Source organism: Equus caballus, chromosome 11 (assembly GCF_041296265.1).
Source record: "Equus caballus isolate H_3958 breed thoroughbred chromosome 11, TB-T2T, whole genome shotgun sequence".
Taxonomy (NCBI): Eukaryota; Metazoa; Chordata; class Mammalia; order Perissodactyla; family Equidae; genus Equus; species Equus caballus.
This window is the reverse complement of record NC_091694.1, coordinates 2,092,348-2,105,927: the sequence shown is the minus strand read 5'-3', so window position 1 is coordinate 2,105,927 and position 13,580 is coordinate 2,092,348. Positions and strand designations below refer to the sequence as shown.

The 13,580-nt window shown below is 60.1% G+C and overlaps 1 protein-coding gene across 1 annotated transcript; it reads left to right on the top strand.

Annotated features, from left to right (window-relative positions):
- Positions 1 to 1,170: 1,170 nt before the first annotated feature.
- Positions 1,171 to 9,709, top strand: CHMP6 (charged multivesicular body protein 6). Its single transcript, XM_023651840.2, has 8 exons — positions 1,171 to 1,329; positions 3,909 to 4,018; positions 4,151 to 4,238; positions 4,799 to 4,885; positions 5,776 to 5,841; positions 6,076 to 6,156; positions 7,872 to 7,926; positions 8,596 to 9,709. Exons 1-8 carry the CDS (start codon positions 1,267 to 1,269, stop codon positions 8,649 to 8,651), a joined length of 606 nt encoding a protein of 201 aa, XP_023507608.1. The 5' UTR covers positions 1,171 to 1,266; the 3' UTR covers positions 8,652 to 9,709.
- Positions 9,710 to 13,580: the final 3,871 nt, after the last annotated feature.

The following is a 13,580-nucleotide window of genomic DNA, read 5'->3' as shown; positions in this document are numbered from 1 at the left end:
AACTCCTCTCCCGCAAGCCACGCCTGTGGCCTCCTGGGTACTCCTTATGTCCGCTCGACTGACAAAGAAAAAACTCCAGCCTGTATACAGATGGTCTGCACGCTATGCTGGTGTGCAGGGCTGTGGCATTACGAGCCCATTCAGGAGCGACCCTGAAGGGCAGCGATGAAGGAAAATCCTCCCAGGGGATAGAACTTTGAATGGTACATTTGTTTGTCCACTATACGTGGAGTGAGAGATGGTGAGGAGTATGAATCTGTGTTGAATCATAGACAGCTGCTAACAGTTTGACTGGATGGTGAGGGACTTGGAAGAAACAGGACTGGAAGGTTGGTCACAAAGAAAGCTGAGGAAGAGGTATGTGCATGGACCTCTCAGAGTGGGCACATACATTTGCGTCCTGGGCGAAGCCTCACTAAAGAGCATCCTCTGCCAAGGAGGCTGGACGGGCTGACCAGACAGAGCTGGGTGCTGTCCTGTGAGGTGCAGTGTACACTCTGAACCAGAGACCCTGTGTGCTGGGACACACAGGTGGGAACCAGGGCTGCAGGTGTGAGTGGCTCCTGCCCTATAACCCCCAAAGCCCCATGAATGGTTCATACCCCAAACAGCAGGGGGATTCTGCCAGGGGACATGGAGCCAGAAGTTTAGATGGGGCCATGCTGGACAAAGCCGGGCACTGACCAACAGGCCAGGAAGACACGGAGTGGTGGTGGGAGAAAGAAGTTATCTGGGCAGGATGGCCGGGTGGACATGTGCTGCCCAGGAAGCATTTCAGCGGACTTTTAAGCCCAAACAGTTGTACGTAACTAAATGCAGCATTTTGTGGCCAGCACCTGCCAGGGGGCACTGCCTCATGCACAATATTTCTGACCACCTCGGGAGACTGTCCACCCGGTTAACTTGAAAAGATCCCACCTAAACAGGAGATTGGAACTTTTAGTCTCCATCTGCACAGGTGGGGCCATTCTGGCAATGCACATGAAATACACCATCTAGAGCATTCCGGGCCCTACCGTCATTTTACATCTGCCACTTCTCTGTGCAGGTCCAAGGGCGCCTCTGTGTTGGCGGCCGGCGCCGAGACGGTGAGGGGTGGACTCGAACCCGTGCTCCGACGCGCGGCTCCGCCCTCCGCGCGGTTCGCGTTCTGCAGCGCCTGGCCCCGCGCGGCCGCCGTAGCGGGGCGGATCCGGACTACGGCAGCCGCGAGGGCGAGGGCGCTGCTGGGGCTCGGCCGGGCCGGGGGCGCGGGCCGGGGGCGCCATGGGCAACCTGTTCGGCCGCAAGAAGCAGAGCCGGGTGACGGAGCAGGACAAGGCCATCCTGGTGAGGGGCGGAGCCCCGCGGGCAGGGTGGGGGCGGGGCGGGGAAACTGAGGCAGGGCGGCGCAGGGCTGTCCTCCCGCCCGGCCGCGGGCCCCGGCGCCTCCTCTGCCCAGCCCCGGGGGAGGGCCCCCGGGCGGCTGCTCCCGGCCTCGGGGCCCGCGGGGGCCGGGCTGCCGGGGTCTCGCGTGTGCGCGTCCGGCCGCCCGGGACCCCTCCGCGGGCCGCGCTCCCGCGGACCTGGTCGGACTCGACCGCTCGTGGACCGCGCGACCCGGGCGGCGGCTCCGCCCTGACTGCGACTCCGGGGCGGGGGCGCGTCGCGCGGTCCTGCGGTCCTGCCCCCCCGGGCCGTCGGTCGGGCCCCGGGTCGGCGTCCACGCCTGCGCTGCCGGCTCGGCGGGAGGCCTGGGGACCGGGGCCGGGCTCCCGCGACGGGGCTTTAAAGAGGGCGAGGGGCGGCCGCGGCCTGCGGCTACGGGTCGGGGTGGGCTCGGCGTCTGCCGCCGTCCGCGCTCTAATCTCGGCGTCCTGCTCTGTCCCCGAGGCGGAGCCTGTGCCGACCGCGCCCTCGCGGGTCTCTGGTGATGGTGGCGATGTTCCTACTTGTAGATTCGAGAGTCTCTTCCGGGAGAGCTCCGTGTAAAAGTTAGTTTCCGTGGAAAGAGTCGGATGATGTGTTAAGTGAAACGGTGTGTCCCGATGAACCCATTTTTGTAAGGAGAAAAACCTGTTGGGAAGGAGATGGTCCCAGAGGGGAGCAGAGGTCACGTTTGCTCATGCTCTCTTTTCTAAATTTTCTGCAGCAAAAATACGCTATTTTCATACTAAGAGACAAATGAATTCAAATGACATGTTTTTTACGTTGATTTGTGAAACCGTAAGTTAGGAACGGTTCTTAGCCGAGGTTCCCCAGATGAGGAAGAGATAACAGGCGTGTTTCTCGCTAGAGAAAATCTGCACAGGTCTGGGTGCTTGATGGGAAGAGGGTCAGGAAGCGCTCCGGAGCTAGTGGTCGGGTCCCAGGGGACAGCAAGGTCCCGCCTGGCCTGCCCCACAGGGTGCCAGCTCCCCCCTCCACTTCCTGGCTGACAGCACCTCCTCTGGCTGAGCAGGAAGCCTCCTAGGCGAGTCTTCTCTAAAGACTCCCCTTAGGGTTTCTCTTCCAGGAGCCTTTTCCACTTGCCCAGGATTCGCTCATGTGGGGCTCTGCAGGCAATGCAGGGCTTGCTCGTTCTCCCTGTTGGAGTTCAAGTGCCTGATGTCGTCCTGGGATGAAAAGCTGAGCTGGGAAACTTCAGGGTCGGGTGTGCTGTCCTGTGACCCTCTGCTGAGACCTTATGTTTTACACAGTCTGGCCACACCTGCCTCCCTTTGGCTCCTCTGTGATACTTTGTACACAGCCAGCATGGCTGGGCCCTGCGGGGGCGGGTGCCCAGTGTCCCGGGGAGGAAAGGCAGCCACAGGTGGGAGGACCAGGCATGTAGGTTGCCCGTGGGGCATGCGGGCTGTGGGACCGGGACACTGGGCGCCTGACACTGCAGCAGGGACAGGACACGCAGTCGTCACCGAGCCTGAGCCGCAGGCTGTGAGGGGCACTGGGGAGACGCTCAAGAGAACGTGGTGTGGGGGGAGCTGTGAAGCGCTCCTCAGACAGCGCCGACCGAGCCTGTGCTGGGCATAATTTCTCACCGTGTTGGAGACCTGGGTTAAATAACTCCCAGTAATGGACCCTAAAGATAGAGTCCCACGTGTGAGACATGCCCTGTGCTGCGGCTGCTCACACATCGCCTGAAATGATGGAATTTGGAAGAAACGTAAACGGCCTAAAGTAGGAAGGACTGACTGCCATGTGTAAATGGTCTTGCTTCCTTTCTGGGTCAGAACACGGGTCCAAGGCACTTGGCGAGATCATGCGAACATGTCACCCAAGTGCGCCATGCTGTCCACTCAGATACGGTGATAAGTGACAAGAAGGGACGCTGAACACACTTGAGGGAAATGGCTGAAGCCCACAGCGGAGGAAAGCCGGGAGGGGAGGCCCCAAACCCTCCCGTGGCTGGTGGGATGGTGGCACTTGAGACTGTCAGCCGCGTCTTCTGTGTTGTCTCTGAATTGTCGAGGCGCTGGCAGCACTCCCTGACCCGCCCGTGGTCGCTCACTCCTTGCAGAGGGTGTTTGGGTGGGCTGATGGCGGCGGTGGACTTGCGGGCAGGATCTCCGCTCGGCACTGTGGACATTGGGCCCAGCGGACTCTGTGCGGGGGGCGGCCCTGTTTCCTTGCAGGATGTCGAGTGGCATCCCTGCCTCCACCCACTGGATGCCCGTAGCACCCCGCAGCTGTGACAGCCAGGACTACATCCAGCTACTGCCCTCTGTCCCCTGTGGGGCAGTCTTGTCCCCATGGAGAGGGCTGCTTCAGAGGGTGCACCTCCAGTGGTGGCGGTTAGGGCTGCCTCGCCTGTAAGGGTCCCTTCAGTGACCCCTGCAGCCTCCAGGCTGGCCAGATGGGCACTCGGTGGCCTGGGGAGGGTTCAGTGCAGCGTCTGCTCAGTGTTGACATGAGGCCTACTTTCTTGGCAGCAACTGAAGCAGCAGCGGGACAAGCTGAAACAGTACCAGAAGAGGATCACCCAGCAGCTGGAACGGGAGCGGGAGATTGCCCGGCAGCTCCTGCGGGATGGCCGTAAGGAGTGAGTGCCCACCGGGGCCAGGCTGTGTGCGAGGGGGCCTGGAGCAGGGGGTGAGGGCGCCCCGGGAGGCTGGGTAGCGCGGGCCAGCCGGTCTGCACGGCTGCCAGGTCACTGCTCGGGTTCCCCCTGCAGACGGGCCAAGCTGCTGCTCAAGAAGAAGCGATACCGGGAGCAGCTCCTGGACAAGACGGAAAACCAGATCACCAGCCTGGAGACAATGGTAGGCCAAGGGGGACAGCACTCAGCCAGGGCCGCAGGGCTGTGTGCGCGGTACGGGGCCCCTCAGGACTGGAATGGATCCTTGTCCTTTCTTGGACCTCTCACGGGAGGCTCAGGAAGGGTCAGGCCTGGCAGTGGAGGAGGATCTTTGACGGGACCTGACAGTCCTAAGGGCCTGGGGCAGGTTGGCTCTTGCAGGATTGTGGTTGAGGGGCTGGGCTGCTCCTGGGTGGGGAGGGTGGGCGGGTCTGCTCTGGTGACTGAGGAGGTGCCTGGCTCATGGAGGCTCCCTGGCAGCAGGGCCCCGAGCTCCGCTTCCACTCTTGTTGTCCAGAGCTGCTGGTAAGCAGTTGGCGGGACTTTGAGCTCCCTCCCAGCTTCCTGTCAGTCCTGCTGAGGCCCCAGGAGTGGTGAGGGCAGCGGGAGAGGGCAAGAGGGAGGAGGGAGGCGCAGGACGGCCTGTCCAAGGCCAGAAGCACTTTGTCGGTAACCCGTAGGTGGATCTGGATGGAGTGGGAGGCGGGCCCTGAGCACGCGGGTCTGGTCTGGTTTCCTCCTCAGGTCCAGAGTATTGAGTTCACCCAGATTGAAATGAAGGTGATGGAAGGGCTGCAGTTTGGAAATGAGTGTCTGAATAAGATGCACCAGGTAGGTCCCCACGGGGCTAGGGGCCGAGAGGAGGGGCAGTCCAGTGCAACAAGAGGGGGCTTGTCCCTGAGGCCACACGTGTGCCCAGGCCATCAGCCGGGAGGTGTTTGTGCTAGACAGGAACATGGGAAAGCCAGTCACTACTGGGAGAGGGTGACAGTCTAGTGGGACAGACAAACTCAAGGATGTTGAGCTGAATGGGGTGACGGGCACAAACTGTAAATTGGGTCCACAGATGCTAAGATAACTAGAGGGAAAGCCGGGTTATGGTGGGGGAGCGGGGTGGTGAACTAATCGGGAGAGCTTCCCGGAGGAGGCGAGCTCAGCCTGGTCTCAGGAAGCAGCATGGAGGTGGATGGTCAAAGGAGAGGCGAGGCCCAGGGGAGCCATGCCACAGCCCCCACCCCCACCCCCACCACTCCTGGCGAGTTTGGTAAGTGGGGCTGGACAGAGAGCTGAGGTTACGCTGCTTTTCTGAGTGTTGAATGTGGCATTGTGCCTGCCTGTCAAGCAAAGACGCTGCTTTGAACTTGCCACCCAAAATAAATCAAGGCACCTGCCCAGAGAAAGTTTTTTACACTTTTTGCTTGCTTTTACCTGAAACTGCCAGGGTTGGTTTGGGTGCCCGAAGGTGGGTGAGAGGGCCAGCAGGAATCTGAGGCGTGTACTTGAGGCTTCTGAAAGACTGGTCCGACGGCGCCGTAGCCACTGTGGGTGGAGCCCTGCCTGGGACAGAAGTGACCAGAGGTGTGTCATGTCCCACTTGGTCAGGCTTCATTTAAGCAGGAGCAGAGGGGTGGGGCCTTGTGCCCTGACAATCTAGGTGGCCTTAATGCAGGTGGTGTTACCATTTGCCTCACTGACAAGACTCACAAACTTTGAACCAATAGGTGATGTCCATAGAAGAAGTGGAGCGGATCCTGGACGAGACACAGGAGGCGGTGGAGTACCAGCGGGTAGGTGTGGCTGCGTCCCGGGGCTCGCTCCTGCCAGCCAGCAAGTACAGCTACAACTTAGTGAATGTCCCCCGGCCGCCCACGAGAGCCGTGTCATCCCATGGCACGTGGCGGCTGTCTTCTCTCAAGTGAGAGGGACCTTCAGCCATGGGCTCTCTCCTTCCTCCACAAGGGGCCACCTTTTCCCTCGGCCCCAGCTGGCCATGCTCCTCACCTTGGCTCCTCCTTTTGCAGCAAATAGATGAGCTGTTGGCAGGAAGCTTCACTCAGGAGGACGAAGATGCCATCCTGGAGGAGCTGAATGCAATCACTCAGGTAATGGGACCCCCAGGACGGAGCGCAGGCACTCGGGTGACGGGACCCCCAGGACGGAGCGCAGGCACTCGGGTGACGGGACCCCCAGGACAGAGCGCAGGCACTCGGGTGACGGGACGCCCAGGACGGAGCGCAGGCACTCGGGTGACGGGACCCCCAGGACGGAGCGCAGGCACTCGGGTGACGGGACCCCCAGGACGGAGCGCAGGCACTCGGGTGACGGGACGCCCAGGACGGAGCGCAGGCACTCGGGTGACGGGACCCCCAGGACGGAGCGCAGGCACTCGGGTGACGGGACCCCCAGGACGGAGCGCAGGCACTCGGGTGACGGGACCCCCAGGACGGAGCGCAGGCACTCGGGTGACGGGACCCCCAGGACGGAGCGCAGGCACTCGGGTGACGGGACGCCCAGGACGGAGCGCAGGCACTCGGGTGACGGGACGCCCAGGACGGAGCGCAGGCACTCGGGTGACGGGACCCCCAGGACGGAGCGCAGGCACTCGGGTGACGGGACCCCCAGGACGGAGCGCAGGCACTCGGGTGACGGGACGCCCAGGACGGAGCGCAGGCACTCGGGTGACGGGACCCCCAGGAGGCCCCTGCCTGTTGCGGTTGTTGGCTTTGGGCAACCACCTGCACAGGGTTTCACTTGAGCACACAGTCCTGGTATTGCAGCTGGTTTTCCTTCCTGAAACGGGCCAAACTGAGGCCGGTTCTCCACATCCACCTGGCTGACAGCAGCGAGAGACTGGTCTGGACAGAACAGTCGGGGGCGGTCCACCGAGTGTTCCAGGCAGTTGGACTGACCTTTGGCCAAGTGAACCTGGACAGAGTGGACGTGCCGACTCCTGGCCCCCCTGGTGGGCCTTCCCTGGTGGGCCCTAATGTGGTTTCCGATCCTGTGGGCCTTCTTTCTGCGCTTGTGTCCGGGTTGCTCCCTGTTGCGCACCTGTCCTGTGCAGGTCAGCCCTGGAGGCCCCTAGCAGGCTGGACCGTCACGTCCAGGCCTTGAGGTCTGTATTTGCTCCCTGACAGAGGGCGTCTTCATCTCTGGACCACTGGCTCAGCATGCCAGATCCCACTGTGCCCACCAGCCCGCTGTGCCCCCAGCCCGCCGCCCCTGTCCTGCAGACTGAGCCAGGAGGAGCAGATCTGAGCGCTGCTGCTCGCTGCCCTTGGTTGTCCCTGTGTGCCCTCTGGTTTACTTCCTCCCAAGGCCCAAGTGCCTCGTGAGCTGCCAGAGCAGCCAGCTGAGAGGTAAAACCACCACATGTTGCCCAAGAGGCAGCCCGGCACTCACTGGGACAGCCAGCTCCCCACAGACCCAGCCCCGAGTGCTGCCACCTCAGGGAAGCCATAGCAGAGGTGCTGCTGCGGCTCCTGGACCCGTGTGGAGGCCAGAGCGACCCGGGCGCCCGTCTCAAAGCCCATGGTCTTAGCACTGGCTGACTGAGCCGGGACTCCGGGGATGCCCCTCAGGTCCAGACTGCAGGGAGGAGCCACCCTTTAGTGGCCACTTTGCCCCCGGGGTGATTGGAGCGAGTCTCAGAGATGCTGGAAGCTAAGAAGGATGCACTCAGGGGCTTTTGGGCGGGAAGATTCTTGTTCGTTTTATAGGCAACCGAGAGCAGGTAAGTGAACAGGATCCTTTCCTAGAGAAAGACAGAGGCCGTCTAAGGGATTGTGTCTCATGACCTTTCCTCTGTTTCTTGCAGGAACAAATAGAGCTGCCAGAAGTTCCCTCAGAGCCCCTTCCTGAAAAGATCCCAGGTACCCTCCTTGTTCTGTCTTTGGAGAACAGTGAATTCTGTGGGACCTGCCCTCCCTGCTTGGCAGTTGTCGCTTCCCACTCCTCAGCTTGGTGGGCGAGCTTGCTGGCGCCCACTCAGACAGGGCTCGGGGCCTCGCCCTGGGGTTGGGCTCAGGTTTCCAAGGGCTTTCGGTAACCTCGTAAGAGCCAAACCCCGTTCGGAGAGGTGTGTCCCAAAATTAGAGCCAGGAAAGGCCAGTTTAACTATGCAGGCTGTCCCGGGTCCAGCCCAGGACCAGCCGTCCTCTAAATGTCACAGCCCTGGGATGACTTTCCCTGTGGCATCACTTAACACACACCTGCAGAAATTCTCCACAGGGCCTGACTTGTCTTCGTAATTCCTCCACGTTTCTTCCTGCCCCGTGCTGCTCCTTGGCGCTCCTCTCCTCTGGGCCCTGGAGGCGGGGCCGTACCTGCTGGCCCATCCTGAGTGCTCGCACTGTGTGCCAGCTCCGTTTGTTGGCCCTCCCTGGCTTCTGTCTGTAACTTCCCTTCCCCCAGAGTGTGGAGGCTCTTCCCAGAGCGTGAAGCCCTGGGACCTGGCTCCCTGTCTCCTCTTGTCCTTCTCTGGAAGCTTCCACCTATGGAGTCCTGTGTACTCGACAAACATCTCTTTGTTTTCTCCACAGAGAAAGTCGCTGTCAAGGCCAGGCCCAGGCAGGCGGACCCAGTGGCAGCCTCGTAACTCAGCCTCCTCACATGGGACTCGTGGGGGTTCCCCAAGGACTGGGCCCCCAGAGAGTGGGTACGCGGCCAGCCCTGACTGGGCTCCCAGGAGGCCGGCACAGGCCAGGCCGGCCGGTGCTGATGGAGCAGCGCGGCGCACGCGGGGCTCACCATCAGGATGACCGTGGAGCGTTGCTGTGGCGCCGCTGTCTTGCTCTCATTTCTGGATTAAATGGCAACATTCAAACCCTCCAGCCAAACGCGGCTTCTGAGGCTGTGGCTCCCACGGGACCACGGCCCAGCCTGACACTCCTGGCCCGGGTTACACTTCCTGGCCCAGCCCTGTGCAGCTCTGCAGGCCGTGGCCCCGCAGCGCACTCTCTTCTCTGGGAAGGTGCAGCACACCCAGGGCCCCGCCCTTCCTCTTCACTTCTTCCCACTAGCCGGCTGCTCCCACTAGCTGGCAGGGGGCTTCAGTTAAAGGGTCCCTACCTTGGCAGGGCTTCCAGACGTGCCCAGTTTGCACGTAGCTTCAGGGATGGAAACCTCTCTGTGCTTCTGTGTCAGTCTCGAGGGTGGTGGGCTGGCAGGCTGGCAGGGGTGTGTCCCTGCTGGATCAATGACTTCAGAAGCCCTAACTACCCCTCGTCACTCGTGGGTCTGTACAGAGGCTCAGCCTGCTGAGAAGGGACATTCCAGGACAGCCAGCGGGTCCTGCTGGGTCTTCCAGAGGTGCTGATGAAGCCAGCTCCAGCAGGTACACCCCCCATTTGTCCAGGGGAGTCGCTGCATCTGGGGCTCGGGTACCTGTGGGAGACCCAGGACTCTCCTGATCTGCCGGCTCCAAGCTGTCAGCAGCCTGGTGAGGCTCCAGACGATGGAAATGACTTCCCTGATTCACGGCTCATTTTGGAATTAGACAATCTCACTGGGATTTCACTTCTGTCTGTGAGAAGCAAGCAGAAGCAGAGTCCCTCAGAGGCCTCATGATCTTTCAGGGCCCAACAAGAACAAAAAGGGGACCCTCCTCGCCCCACAGACAGGTCAGCCCATATTAAAGTCGATGCTTGCACGGCCTGCCACCTTGTGGTCTAGGGTGCGTGGGAATGCCAGGGTGGGTTACAGGTGGCTCCCCACTCTGGTGTCCCTTGGCCCTCACGGGGCACTCACTTGAGGGCACCTGCCCAGGCAGTGCCACAAGGAGGCTGGGGCCCAGGAGCAGGTGGAGCCAGCTCTGGCTGGCTGGGGCAGAAGGCAGCCCGGGCTCCAGCGCTGAGCACACCCTGGGATCTGGCAGGCTCCTCTGGGCCGCTGCCTGCAGCAAGGTGCGGGGCGGTGCTCTGGCCCCACCTCCCTTAGTGGGTGCTGGCGGCCACTCCTTATTCCTGTGGTTTTGTGTGACTCCCAGGGCTGGCAGCTGTGCTCAGACCCCTCACGGTGAGGGAGCCGGGGGGTTTGGTGCTTCCAGGGTCGGGGTTTGGGAGGCTGGTTTGGACTCTTTTGATGCCCAGGTGGGAAGATGCCCCCGGGAGCGAGCAGGAATGGCAAGGAGAGAGACAGAGGCTCCCACCTGAGGGGGTCTCCACAGACACTGCCAAGAGGCAGGGTGGGGTGCTACTGTGTTGCCGGCTCGGGGTTCTTGGAGAGGAGCTGGAAGCCTGGGTGTCAGTGTGAAAGCACGTCGCTAGGCTCAGGGCACACCTCAGTCAGGAGGATGCTCCCCACCAGCCGACTTCAGGGGGTTTGCAGGAAACTGGTACCACCAGCACCAGCCTGGCTGCTGGGCCCTGCCTGCTTGCTCTTGGTGACACGCCTTCACCTGAGCGGGCTGCCTTTCTGGGCCCTGACCCTGTCTCTGTCCAGCGGCAGGTCCCAGGCCAAGGGTGGGCATGGAGGCAACAGAGGGCCTGAAGGGGTCAGGGGAGGTGCAGAGCATGGCCATAGCCTCTCTAGATGCCCCCAGCAGGGTGGACCCCTCTCCTTTCCCTCTGCCTCCCAAGGACCCCGGAGCGCAGGGCTGTCCATTCAGCCTGCCATTCACTGCACACTGACTCGTCCCCTTGACGGTTTCACCACTGGGGGCTGTGCGGTGGGCCATGGGGCCCCACCACCCTCCTGGAGTGTGCTCCCTGGGGACCGCCCACTTCCTAGGTGGGGCACTCCCTACGCCTGGGGACATAGCAGACATCCCTGCAGCAGCACCGGCTCCCTCCTGCCCTGGGCGAGGGGGCACCCTCATCTCCTGGAACGACTAGAGGCGGGGTAGGAGGGGGGCGCCGTGTTCTCTCTCACTGTCCAGGAAGTTAGGTCTAACTTCCAGTACCAAGCAGCCTGCCTTTTCTTTGTACAAGTTCATCCCACAGACCTAGGGAGGCCTTCTCCTGACACCCAGCATGATCTTGAGCTGACTCCCAGGCTGTGTGCATGCGTGTGTGCATGTATGTGTTGGGGGAGGATGGCAGCCCCTCCTGCCAGGACAAGACTCTCATCAGTACTGAGCCCTGGTCCTAAAACACCAGTTTCATGAGCCTGACCCGACTTCCTTCTAATCTGGGGGTGCATAGGACTCATGACCATCACAGTCACAATTAAGTGCAAAACCTAGTGGCAGAGCTGGCATCCTGCCCTAGGTCACTGGGGGCCTGGAGGGGCGACTTGGAGGAGAGGGCAGCAATGAGCCGGCCTGCACGAGGGCCTGAGAGCAGTGCCCATGCCAGGTGGGTGGCCCATCTGACCACAGAGGACTTCTTGGGGAGCCAGCACGGGCCCCGGACCCAGAAAAGACAAGCTGGGCACGGTGAGGAAATGACCCAGGCGCCAGGACCCTTCACTGGATGCACATTTGTCAGTACCTGCAGGAAAGTAGAAAACTGGGCATGGAATTGGGAGGGGCACCCCAGGACAGGGTAGTGGGTGCCCTGGCCCTGCTGCTGTGTGACCTGCATCTGGCCTCAGGGTGGAGGAGGCAGGGGGGGCGGGCCGCAATATGCCCTGCCCTGGGGAAATGTTTGCCGCCTCCCCACCCACTGCTGCCTGTGGGGTCTCCCAGTGTCCCCGCTCTGCCCACCCACAGGGAGAACTTGGCGGTGTGTGGGATGTTGTCATAACAACACAGGGCTCCCAGCAGTGATGGCTACTCTTCCCAGAAGAGGCCCAGAGCTGGGTCACTGGCCACACCCCAAACACGGGAGGGAGAGCCTGCCACCTTGTGCATCTCCCATGTGGCCTTAGGGGTAGGGGCAGTGGGTCAACAGGTCGGGCTGGGCCTGGACTGCGTGACTAAGACCCTCTGCCTGGGACCTCCCTAGTGGACACCTGCACCCTTGGCCAGGGACACCTTGAACCTTGGCATGTCCCTTGCCCTTTCAGTGAGCCCCAGCACCTTCCCAGGATTTGGGGGTCTCAGTGTGGGGATGGGAGTACTCCAGATGGCTCTTCTTTGGTAATGTGCTCCCCACATCTTTCCTGAATGACCCTGCAGTCAACCCCATCCCGTCTCTCGTGTCCAGCCCTCACCAAGGACCAGATCTCATGCTGAGGACCCTGGTGTCCTCCAGGGCTGCCCTCACTACCTGTGACCTTCTCCCTGAGGAGTCTGGCAACTGGTTGGAGGGAAGGAAGGGATGTTCTCCCCCACCTGCACCTGAGGAGGCGCAGGCTAGTCTAGGGGAGGCATTTCAGCAGCGCCGGCCTCTGATCTGGCTTTCGGGGTGAGTGAAGCTTGCTCAAGAAGCAGAAGTTCTGAAATGAGCTCAAACAAATTAGCACAAGAAATGAGAACCGTGGAAGCTGCGCCCGGGACACAAAGTGTCCTCAGACGGTGCTCTGGATGTCCCCAACAGTGATGGCTTCACTTTGTGTTTTGTATGTAAAAGCTTCATTGAGAGATCATTCACATACCATACAGTTCACCCACGGAAAGGGTAGAGTTAAGTCATTTTTAGCACACTCACAGAGTTGTGCAACCATCATCACAATCAATTTCAGAACAATTCCATCATCCCAAAGGAGACCTTGCACTCGTTAGTTGCCATCTCCTCTCCCCTAGCTCTGGCAACCACTAATCTACTTTCTGTCTCTGAATTTGCCTATTCTGGACATTTCATATCAATGGAGTCACACAATGACCTTTTGCATCTGGCCTCTTTCACTTAGTGTGACGTTGTGACGTTCATCCATGTTGTAGCATGTGTCAGAACTTCGTCGCGTTTTATGGCTGGATAATATTCCATTGTGTGGCTAGACCACATTTTCTTTATCTGCTAATCATCTGATGGACATTGGAGTGCCCACTTTTTGGCTATTGTGAACAGTGCTCCTGTGAACATTTCTGTACTAGTTTCCGTGTGGACATGCTTTAATTTCTCTTGGGTATAAACCTACGTACGAGTGGAATTACTGGGTCATATGGTAACTCTGTGTTTAGTTTTTTGAGGAACTGCCAGACCGTTTCCTACAGTGGCTGCCCCATTTCACATTCCTGCCAGCCGTGTGAGAGGGCTCTACTTTCTCCACATCCTGGCCAACACTAGCTCTTTTCTGACTTTTTCATTATAATCATCCTAGTAGGAGGGAAGTGGTGTCTCATTGTGGCTTTGATTTGCATTTCTCTAACGATTAATGATGTTGAAGATCTTTTCGTGTGCTTTATGGCCTTGTGTATCTTCTTTCCAGAAAAATCTACTTAGATCTTTTGCCCTTTTTTTCGATGAGGAAGATGGGCCCTGAGCCAATATCCGTGCCAGTCTTCCTCTATTTCACATGTGAGACACTGCCACAGCAGGGCTTGCTGAGTGGTGTGTAGGTCTGCGCCCGGGATCTGAACCTGCAAACCCCAGGCCACTGAAATGGAGCTCACAAACCTAACCACTATGCAACCAGCTTTGCCCATTTTTTAATTGGGTTGTCATTTTATTATTGAATTGTAAGAGTTCTTTATATGTTCTGG

Coding starts and splice junctions, on each gene's coding strand:
- CHMP6 (XM_023651840.2), top strand. CDS start 1,267: ATGGGCAACCTGTTCGGCCGCAAGAAGCAGAGCCGGGTGACGGAGCAG. Junction 4,019..4,150: donor CTGCGGGATGGCCGTAAGGA/GTGAGTGCCCAC, acceptor TTCCCCCTGCAG/ACGGGCCAAGCTGCTGCTCA. Junction 6,157..7,871: donor AGCTGAATGCAATCACTCAG/GTAATGGGACCC, acceptor TGTTTCTTGCAG/GAACAAATAGAGCTGCCAGA.